Below are 11,613 nucleotides of genomic sequence, written 5' to 3' on the forward strand. Positions count from 1 at the left end.
TGTTAGAGCAATATCAGTGTCATGATTTTTACACTGTGCAGTCATGGAGACATGATATAAAAGTAATTGACCTCCTTCCACAATATTACTTACAAATACAAATAAATGTTCAAGGATAAATCAGTGCCAGGAACCAGTGACTTGTGCTGTAATCTACTCAGGAGGCTGAGATCTGAAGATCACAGTTCAGTGCCAACCCAGGCAGGAGTGTCCATGTGACTTTTATTTCCATTTAACAACGAGAGAAATGGAAGTGGTGTTGTGGCTCAAGTGGTAATAGAGTGCTTGACTTAAGCTGAAGAACTCAGGAAGAGTGCCAGAGCCCAGAGTTCAAGCCCCACGACTGACAAAAAAAAAAAGAATAAATTAGTGACACAATCACATTATTAGAGATGACAATAAACTAGAGGTATAAACACATGAAACTCACTGATTCTTTCAAAGGTGCATAAAGAAAACTGGGACTTGTAATACAAAAATAATTTTATTAACTTTAAATAATCATACAAGAAATTTCAATCCAACATGTCCATATATCAGTACAATGCATCTTGATCACATTTCAACCTGTCAATTAGTACAAAGGATCCTGTTCAGTATCTCATCCCTTCTAACATTTTCTCAGCCTGCCCTTCTCCCACTCCACCCTAGCCTCAAGATACCCGGTTCCATAATCACATGATTACATTGAGTAAAATGAATGTATTTGCTTATTACCCCTCTCTCTATTTGGCTATTTCACTCTCCAAAAATCAATGTACTTGGTGGATGGCTACGTCTCACACCTGTAATCTAGCTACTCAGGAGGCTAAGATCTACAAATAGTGGTTGGAAGACAGGCCAGGTATTAACGTAAGTGAAAATTTTAGCTCCAGTTGATCACCAAAAAGCTGGAACTAGAGCTATGGCTCAAGTGAAAGAATACTAACCTTGAGTGAAAAGGCTTAGGGATAGAATGGAGACCCTAAATTCAAGGCCCAGGACTGGTGCCAAAACAAAAAATTAAAGAAAAAAAGCAACCAAACCAAACTCAAGAAACTGTTCCCTTGAAAAACCATGTTTTAAATTCCTCATATGCTTTGTAGAACTGTCAGGTCCTTTTTCAGTGTAGTTACACAATGGGAATTCATCCTTGATAATACCATGATTTACTCTTTTTATTGTTTATATGTAAATATGACCCTGAACATATAAGTGTGGATATTTACATTTTAGATGTAATTTTCATATATGAGAGAAAATATTTGCACTTTGTCTCGATGAGCCTTACTTATTTCAGTTAACAAAATTTTATCCTGATCTATCAATATCTATGCAAGTTATATTTTATTCTTCCTGATGGATGAATACATTTTATAGATACCACATATTTATGGATAGGATTACACATGTAAACACTTCCACATTTTTTCTAACACATTTTCTTGCCCCCCAAAAATTAACTATGCTAGATTACAGACATTTAAAGGAAGATTTATATATTTTGTAGTATTGGCATGAGTACATACTTTCAATGTAGAATGAACTATAAATAAGTTTGACAAGGGGAAAATTTTAAGTAGACCTCAATCTAGAAATTTAAAGTTATGAGTTCTATTGCCAGAATAAAAATCTGCAAAGCCTCTTTAAAATCCAACACTTATAAGGATTTTATTAACATTAGTGTAAAAATAGCTGAATCCCAAAATTAGTTTAAATGGCCCAAGTTTGCACTTATAAAAACCTTTGTATATTAGAAGCTGCATTTTTTAATACAAGAAGGAAGATATATAACTATGCAAGGGGAAGGAATAAAATACATTTTTTTTTTGCTTTGAAAACAATTTATTCTTTGTGATAAGCATAACATGGGCCATTTTCCTGGCCACCAATGGGCCACTAGATATCCATTGAGTTTGGGTCACAATTTTATACTCATTTGTAATTAAATAAAGAATCAGAATCAACATTAATGACAGGATAGTTGGGAATTGATTAGCCTCCTGGCTGCCTGCTTCACATCTTTGTTCCTGAGACTGTAAATCAGTGGATTCAGCATAGGAACAACCACGGAGTAAAAGATAGAGGCAATCTTCACCAACAACCATGAGCTTTTGGTGGTAGGAACACAGTAGAGGAAAAGGATGGGGCCATGGAAAATGGTAATGGCGGTGAGGTGGGAAGCACATGTGGAGAATGCTTTGTAGCGCCCCGCAGTGGAGGGCATTCTCATCACAGTGACAAAAATGAACACATAGGAAGTGAAAACAATGCCCAGGCTGCTTACTTCATCGAATATGGCAAAAATTTCAATAGACAACTGACTTACATAAGGGTCAGAGCAGGACACAGCAACAATGGCAGAATGCTCACACACAAAGTTGTTTATAACCTTTGTCCCACAGAAATTCAAAGTTAACAAATAGTATATGAATACAAAAGAACACACCATACTCCAAAAGTAGGAGGCAGCCACCAGCAAGGAACACAGTGTCTGTGACATGGCCACTGTATAGAGGAGAGGGTTACAAACAGCCACAAATCGGTCATAGGCCATGGCTGCCAACATGAAGGTCTCTGTTACTACACAGACACAAACAAAGAAGAATTGACTGACACAGCCTGCAAAGGAGATGCTTCTGTCCTCCACAAGCAGGTTCTCCAGGAGCTTGGGGGTGACAACAGAAGAGTAGCAGAAATCCACAAAGGACAAGTGACTGAGGAAAAAGTACATAGGGGTGTGGAGCTTGGGATTGAGTCTGATGATGGTGATCATGCCCAGGTTGCCCAGCACTGTGATGGTATAAATGGTGAGGAAAACCAGGAAGAGTGGTACTTGGAGGTCCGGATATTCTGAGAACCCAAGGAGGATGAAGCTCACCCCAGCACTCTGGTTCTGTTTGATCCTATGGACAAAATGGAACATTTGATATTGTGTGATCAAAACTAGTGTTATTCACAGAGAAAGGAAAGAATGAAATGAGAGAGTCTGGGAATCTGGGATAAAGTTTGGGGAACAGACCAGTTCCTGGTGGCTATATAAGTCAGTAGCTGACATTGGCTTTGATAGCTTCTACAAAATGAATGAAAGTGTTTGTTTCAGTTACTGAAAGCAAAACTAAACCTTGCAAAACAGAAGAACAGAAAATGTTGCACTGTATTCTACAGAATACAGTTTACTCTATCTGGTGTTATAAACCTACCACTCTCCCCTTTATGATATCTAACCAAGAAGACAAAACTATTAAGGCACACTTGTGTATTGTAAAATCATGTTTATGGTAGAAAACTTTTACTATTTTTCTTGTAGATTAGCCACAGTTTTGAGGACTAGAGAGTTTTATTTCCTACTCAATGGCTTTGAGAACCTTTCCTGATGGCCTGACTATACTAAGCAAAGGATTACCAAGCCCTGCAGGCAATTGTATATCCACAGGCCATCCTGACAACATTTACCACTCCTTGGCAATATATGAATGATAGACAGTAATCTCAGGTGTCTGATGTCAGAGTACAACTCTGGTTGCTGCAGGCTTTCTCCAGGCTATTCCCATGAAAATATTTTAGTAGAATATGACTTAGTAGATAGATTCCAGATGACCCTGAAAGTACTTTCATTCAGGTTTCAAAGGTAGCCCTTCCTCTGGTAGCCCAGGAGAAATTTTTTGACTGGTGAAAAACAGTCCTTCATTTGCATGGGAGAAAATTGTGGTTGGAACAAATACACCCCTTGTACATGAGGACTGTGTCATGTTGAATGTCAGTACTGTCCTTAATCTATATGAAGCATTACCTTATTTAACCTAAATGCAGGCACCCTGGTTACATTCCATTGCTGGCTACATAAGTAGCCAATTCAGCTCATTTTAACAGCAAGCTAGGACAAACATTTCACAGATGAATGCTGTGGTGGCAATATTTAAATCAGCAAAACTTATTCTCAAGTGGCCTCTCCATTCCTGCTTTTGATCTTTATCATAACTAGGATAGGCTGAGTATGTAAACACACAAAAATAATGGCAGAGAAAGCAGCCTTGGAAGAGGGAATAGAAGCCACCATTTAGGGAGTAGAAACAAGACCAGTAGTAATGAGAAGGCAATTGAAGAGCTACAAAGAAGGGACAGGGCTGAAACCATGGGAGCATCAGTGATTGGGAGGATGAAGGTTGATAATAACTGAAGATGAGGAACTGCAGGCTTGGATTACTAGAGGATTTACAGAGAGCTTCCCTGTGTTAATGATCTTGGAAATCAGACACCCTCAGAATATAAAAGCTATCATATTTGTCACTGTAGGATTGGAACTGCCAGAACACGAGGCCTATCTGAGAGCAATGGCACTACAAGGACTTTTTCATTGCTGTTGGATGCTTATTGCAGGATTCACTGCTACTGAGAGCTGAAGAATGAAAACAGCCCAGTTCTGAGTCATTGGTGACTAGAGCCCACAGGGGACCCTCTAATCCAAGTGACTAGAATCAGATGAAGCCTGGAGATAGAATACCCTAGTACTCATATCTTGGAGTTATGGGTTTCTAGGCCTATCCCTGATGTCTTTGTCACTGAAAGGACTGGGGTTACAAGTTCTTGAAGAACTTCTACTCTTTTACTCCTTGCTGCTATCTAGGGAGAGTCACATGATGCTAGGCTTCTATTTCATAACATTAAGATTAATTTCAGCCAATGAAATCTGACTTCAAAAGAAAAGTCACTGTGGCTATTTGCTTGAACTTATATTTATTACAATGTATTCACCTGAAGGAGAGATCTAAGTTTCCTAGGTACATCAATTGCATTATGATAGCATTTTCTTAGACCTGTCAAACACTATGAAATGTTATCTAGTTTAAATGCTGTTTTCTAATTGGTTCTATTTATTTTGATCTTCAGTCTTTGAAATTTGTAGTAGCTTCATGTGGAGCACATTCTGGAGGTGTTTTAATGATAATACATTGCACATTTAAATTCATGATTAATTTACTTTGAAAGTTGTAAAGAATATTGTAAAGAGATATTGCTTTCTAATGTTTTGTTTGTTGATGGTATCGAATCGTTACTCAGGACAATGTACTTGATAGGTAGGGTGTCTACCACTTGAGCTGCATACTAAAACTTTTCTGTTATTTTGTTTAGTGTTATTTCATTTTTGTTATTTTTGTTCAAATGGAATTTTTTTCTTGAACTGGCCTGGGCTATGAATCTCCTATTTATGTTTTCTGAGGAGCTGTAAAGATAGACCCATGCTATTACAACTGGCTATTTACTAACTAAAATGTATTCTCACAATATTGTTTTGACCAGGTTGTACTCAAACTATGACCTACAGTATATATCAGCCTCAGAGTAATGAGGATGGTCAACACGAATCATAAACCACAGTGGAAAATTATATTACTCATTAAAATGTGGTTACAACATTACTGTCTCAGCAGTGATAAAACAGGTAATAATGAATAATAAAGTAATAGTAGAAATCTCTACATTTTACAAAAGTTACAGTTTCACAAGATATATAACTGAAAACCAAAAGCAATTCTCAAAATATTAGAAATGCAACATATTTTAATCCATTGTTCAGGATGTGTTCTGCACATGGTAAGTGTTCAAGGGAACCATTTCAAACAGAAAATCATAACACATTCATATGCTTCATCACTTTATATTGAAATAATTATGCTGATGGTATTAAGCTGAATACACAGATTAGTATGTATTTAAAGGATAGAACACATAGCTTGTTGCAAATAAATATGCAGGATTAGAATTAAGTAAAGCTGAGTAGGTTCTGAGTTTATAAAAGTGAAAAGAAATATTCTGCATTCTTGGGCACAAAGAAATGCCAATTGAAGCAACAGGCCAACAAGTATCAAAATAATAATAGTAACAAAGCTGAGGAAAAGGCAGGGAAAATACAGCCTTATATACTCTGGGGTAGGGAATCAAACATCATAGCCAACACAAGGGAAAGCAGTGTGTCAGTTTCCTAGCTACATCCTACTAATGTAATTTATTCTAAGTTGAGATTATGTGATGTATGCTTCTAGTAATCGGAAGAGCTATATAAAGATGGAAGATCTTGGAGAGTCTGAGTAACACAAGAAGATTAATAATAATAAAAAAATTGTTAGTATTCCAGGTATCAATGTGAAAATATGTTTATAATATTTTTATGTGATTGATGCAACTTTAAGGATTTCCTCATGTTTAATTAGTGAAAACATGAAGCCTTCTCTTTGCGGTGGCAAATTTCTAAATGAAGATATTGAGTGTGCTTAGAGTAACAGAGTCTTCTCTAGTGAGGATGGATTTCTCTACAGAGAGCCCATATTCATATGTGTGAAATTGTTCTCCTATACTAACTTTATGTTTATAATGCTTTATTCCTTCAACTTCAATGGTAAACAATCTTCATTGACTCTCTTTGTAAAGGCAAACATTAATGTTTTTAAGCACAATTACAAAAACTTCATTCTACCATTTACCAACATACTTATTCCTCTCATTTAACTACTCAGAGGAAATTTAAAGATAATAATTTTTTACTTCCCTAACCTCTGTAATTGTCATTTTGTTAGTGATTCATGATGAATATAAAATGAAAAAAAAACACTAGAATGGATTCAGGATGTAGCATGCCAAGTTACTTGGTAAAATTAGCTGTATTTGGAGGCTGTTGGGAAATAAATATCTCCTTTCTACTGATAAAGATCACTAGATCATAATATTTTTCTTGTTAGAATAAAATAACAGAAGAACAGAGTCAACTCACCAAAATACAGAGGCAGCGTAGTGAGACATCTACTAATCTTTAGTAAGATTAGTAAACTCCAAAACTACCCCTGCTTATTGTATAAGTAAAAGAAATATCTCTGAACCAGTTGAGTCCACAGTAGACTTGGGTGACTATTTCATATCATATATGTTTCCAACCTGTAAGTCAATTCAGAGAAACTAGACAAAAGATTATACACAAAGAAAAGGAAATACTGGTACTGAACCTCGTCATAAACATATATCATCATTACTTCTGGGGATGTGAAAACCAGGGAATTTCACTGAATATTTTCAAAGGTAACAGTTTTATGCAATTAGATATATCATAGTCCCATGAGAGAACTTAGTTTTGCAGAATATCCCCAAAACCCTGGAGCATTTAGGTGATCAACTCCACTCATTAGCCAAAATTATGAATACATAGAGATGTAATTATCTAAAAGGATAAATAAGCAATTAAAATAGTTTCTATAGAGCTAGGTGTCTGTGGCTCACGCCTGTAATCATAGCTACTCAGGAGACTGAGATCCAAGGATTGAGGTTCAAAGCTGGCCTAGGCAGGAAGGCTATGAGACTCCAGTTAACTATCAGAAAACCAGAAATGGCCCTATGGCTCAAAGTGTTAAAATGCTAGCCTAGAACAAGAGCTCAGGGACATCACTCAGGCCCTCACTTTAGAGTCAAAACTGAAAAATAAATCTGTGTGTTTTAAATATTATATATTATATATAATATGTAAGAGTATATAGATTATGTTATTGCATATAATATATTATATATTACATTATGTATTTCATTATTGTATTGTATAGTATATATTATGCTATATTATACTACTATGTAATTATACTATATTTAATGTAATTTATATTGTAAGTATTATATGTTATATATAAACTATGATATTATATCAAATGAAGTTATATTAATATATTACATGCAATATAATATATAGTGTAATATACAATAATGTAATTATTGTATTTTATCCTATATATGATATATACTATAATAAACATTATGTATAACACATATGTATTTATCTTTAACAGTATATACATATTTCTTTTTTATAATATATGTATGCTATATAATATATATCCATATTATACATACAATATGTATGATATATTTTAGAATGTTATCTTATTATATATATTACACATATAAGTATAATTATAATTTAGATAAGATATATATAATCTGCTTAAGGCTTGAGTCCACTATTAATTGTATTCATATTGAATGTATTTTGCCTATTTTGTGACAATATAAAACCATAATTTTTAAAATGTTAGAATAATTAGCTCAATATATATAAACTATATGTAAATATTCTGAAATTATATTACCATAGTTATTTATTTATATTCTAAGAGAATAACCGACATATTAAATTTCAGCGTTATAGTGAGAATTGGGTCTGATGTTCTAACTCAACATTACATTCACCCCCAGTGAACCCTAGCTGAATATGAGTTCCTACCTGTCTTTATCACAGTGAATAAGAACAATTCCACAAAAAATGGCAAATGTTAGGGTTGGCAACTGAAGGTTCACACATCCTAGGATTCAAGTACTATATCATGGAGATTGTTTGCTTATTCCTTTACCTTTATTTATATATCTGTGCATTACAGCAATATGAGTCTCATGATTATCATATTGTGTTGCCATAAGGGAACAACATAAAATAATAACTTCCATGTTATTTCTTACAAAAACTAATAATTTTTCTGAAGTACAGAAGTCACACACAATCATATTATCAGAGATGATAATAAAGTATAAGCATAAACTTATAAAACAAATCCATTCCTTTTACAGGTACATAAAGAAAAATGGAACTTGAAATACAAAAATAATTTTATTAACTTTAAATAATCATACAAAGGGATTTCAACACAAAGTGTTGATATATCAGTACAATGCATCTTGATCACAACTCAACCTGTCACTTAGTATGGTGTCTTATCCCTTCCAACATTTTCTCAGCCTGTCCCTCTCTTCTAAACCACCCATACCTCAAGATATCTGGTTTTATAATCACACGTTTACTTTGAGTAAAGTGAATGTATTTGCCCACCAACCTGTTTCCATGTAGCTTTCTCCCTCTCCAAAAAGCAGTGTAGTTGCTGGGTGCCTGGATGTCATGCCCAATATCCAAAATACTCAGGGCACTGAGATCTATGAATAATGGTAGAATGTTCAACTAGGGAGGGAAGTGAGACTTTTCATCTCTAATTGAAAACACCTAATAGCTGGAACTAGGGCTATGGCTCAAGTGATAGAGCACTAATCCTGAGTGACAAATCTTACGGAAACATCCAGACCCTAAATTCAAACCCCAGGACTGGTGCCAAAACAAACCAATGAAACCAATCTAACCAAATAACAGAACTGATACCTCATAAAAACATGTTGAAAATTCTTCATACTCTTGTTGAACTATCAGCTCCCTTTTCAATGGAGTTACACCATGGGAATTCATCCCTGAAAATACCACCATTTACTCAATTTAATCATATATGTATATATATATATATATATATATATACATGAATATGACCCTACATATATGTGCATGGTTGTTTACATTTTAGATGTTATTTTAATATATGTTAGGAAATATTTTCATATTACCTATTTCAGTCAACAAAATTTCTTTTCCAGAACATCAACTTCCTTGAAAATGATATTTTATTCTTCCTCATGGATGAATAAAAATTGTACACACACCCACATATTTATGCATATAAATGCATACATAAACACTTCCATAATTGTCTCCCACATTATCTTCCCAAAAGATTTAACCATGCTGCATTATAGCAATTTAAAGAAGATTTTATGATTTGCATTATTTTTATGTTTGCATGAGTGCATACTTTCCAATCCAATGTAGAATGAACAAGAACTAGTTTTCACATGGGGAAAATTTTGAATAGATCTGAATCTAGAAATTTGAAATCATGAGCTCTATTTCCAGAGTCTAGATCTACAGAGACTCTTTAAAATCCAACATTTATGAAGATTATATTGACCTTTGTATATAAATAGCTGAATCCCTCAAGTCATAGAGCCCTCACCTAGAGCTGGAGAGATGAGGGACAGCACCCAGGCCCAGAGTTCAGGTCCCATGATACACACACACACACACACACACACACACACACACACACACACACACACACACACACACACACACAAATAGGTCAATCCAAGACTTAGTTTAAATGATCTGAGATATCACTTATAATATATTTATAATTTATAATTCAGGAGCTAATTTAGTGGCTGGGTTTTGTTAATATTAGGAGGCAGATACACCAAGTGAAGAAATAAAATACAATTTTTATTGGTTTGTAATTAAATCATAGCATCAGAGTCAACTTTTATGACAGGATAGTTGGGAATTGATTAGCCTCCTGGCTGCCTGCTTCACATCTTTGTTCCTGAGACTGTAAATCAGTGGATTCAGCATAGGGACAACCACAGAGTAAAAGATAGAGGCAATCTCTACCAACAACCATGAGCTTTTGGTGGTAGGAACACAGTAGAGGAAAAGGATGGGGCCATGGAAAATAGCAATGGCGGTGAGGTGGGAAGCACAGGTGGAAAATGCTTTGTAGCGCCCCGCAGTGGAGGGCATTCTCATCACAGTGACAAAAATGAACACATAGGAAGTGAAAACAATGCCCAGGCTGGTTATTTGATTGAATGTAGTAATGATTACAAGAGACAATTGACTCACATAAGGGTCAGAACAGGACACAGCAACAATGGCAGAATGCTCACACACAAAGTTGTTTATAACCTTTGTCCCACAGAAATTCAAACTTAACAAATAGTATATGAATACAAAAGAACACACCATACTCCAAAAGTAGGAGGCAGCCACCAACAAGGAACACAGTGTCTGTGACATGGCCACTGTATAGAGGAGAGGGTTACAAACAGCCACAAATCGGTCATAGGCCATGGCTGCCAATATGAAGGTCTCTGTTACTACACAGACACAAATAAGGAAGAATTGGCTGACACAGCCTGCAAAAGTGATGCTTCTGTCCTCCACAACGAGGTTCTCCAGGAGCTTGGGGGTGACAACAGAAGAATAGCAGAAATCCACAAAGGACAAGTGACTGAGGAAAAAGTACATGGGGGTGTGGAGCTTGGGATTGAGTCTGATGATGGTGATCATGCCCAGGTTGCCCAGCACAGTGATGATGTAGCTGGTGAGGAAAACCGGGAAGAGTGGTACTTGGAGGTGCGGATATTCTGAGAAGCCCAGGAGGATGAAGCTCACACCAGCACTCTGGTTCTGTTTGATCCTTTGTACAAAATGGAGCAGGATATAGCGAGATCAAAACTAGTGTTATTCACAGAGAAAGGAAAGGATGAATTGAGGGAATCTGAGAATCTGGGATAAAGTTTGTGGCACAGACCAGTTCCTGGTGGCTACGTAAAGTCAGTAGCTGACATTGGCTTTGATAGCTTCTACAAAATGAATGAAAACGTTTGTTTCAGTTACTGAAAGCAAAACTAAACCTTGCAAAACAAAAGAACGGAAAATACCACACTGTCCTCTACAGAATAGTTTACTCTATCTGGAGCTATAAACCTACCCCTCTCCCTGTGATTAGATGTAACCAAGAAGACAAAACTATTATTAAGGGATACTTGTGTATTGTAAAATCAGTTAATGTTAATCATACTGTTTATGGTAGAAATCTCTTACTGTTTTTGTTGTAGATTAGCCACAGTTGTGAGGACTAGAGAGTTTTATTTCCTACTCAATGGCTTTGAGAACCTTTCCTCATGGCCTGACTGTAGTAAGCAAAGGATTACCAAGCCCTGCAG

The 11,613-nt window shown here is 35.6% G+C and overlaps 2 protein-coding genes across 3 annotated transcripts; both read right to left on the reverse strand.

Moving 5' to 3' along the window:
* Positions 1–1,948: 1,948 nt before the first annotated feature.
* On the reverse strand, positions 1,949–6,467 carry LOC138833672 (olfactory receptor 5D13-like). Of its 2 annotated transcripts, none has more exons than XM_070031958.1 (2): positions 6,445–6,467; positions 1,949–2,867 (listed from the first exon to the last, which is right to left on the reverse strand). In XM_070031958.1, the coding sequence occupies exons 1-2, from the start codon at positions 6,465–6,467 to the stop codon at positions 1,949–1,951; spliced, it is 942 nt and encodes a 313-aa protein (XP_069888059.1). The 2 variants fall into 2 exon arrangements, with proteins under 2 accessions (XP_069888059.1, XP_069888057.1); XM_070031956.1 differs by lacking the exon at positions 6,445–6,467 and adding an exon at positions 3,233–3,253 and having other exon boundaries at positions 1,949–2,869.
* A 3,674-nt stretch (positions 6,468–10,141) lies between these two features.
* LOC138834188 (olfactory receptor 5D13-like) lies at positions 10,142–11,116 on the reverse strand (the record flags this gene model as incomplete). The annotated part of the gene is made up of 1 exon (XM_070032940.1): positions 10,142–11,116. A coding segment is annotated over one exon (975 nt), but the record flags the coding sequence as incomplete, so codon positions are not given.
* Positions 11,117–11,613: the final 497 nt, after the last annotated feature.

The sequence above is a fragment of the Dipodomys merriami genome, unplaced genomic scaffold, assembly GCF_024711535.1.
Source record: "Dipodomys merriami isolate MVZ:Mamm:240054 unplaced genomic scaffold, mDipMer1.0.p SCAF_21, whole genome shotgun sequence".
In the NCBI taxonomy this organism is placed as follows: Eukaryota; Metazoa; Chordata; class Mammalia; order Rodentia; family Heteromyidae; genus Dipodomys; species Dipodomys merriami.

Excerpts from the sequence above, each read along its gene's own strand:
- LOC138833672 (XM_070031958.1), bottom strand. The coding sequence starts at position 6,467 with ATGTTGGTAAATGGTAGAATGAA. Across the intron at positions 2,868-6,444 it reads TTGGTAAATGGTAGAATGAA|TGCTGGGGTGAGCTTCATCC; the intron begins GTTTTTGTAATT and ends ACAGAACCAGAG.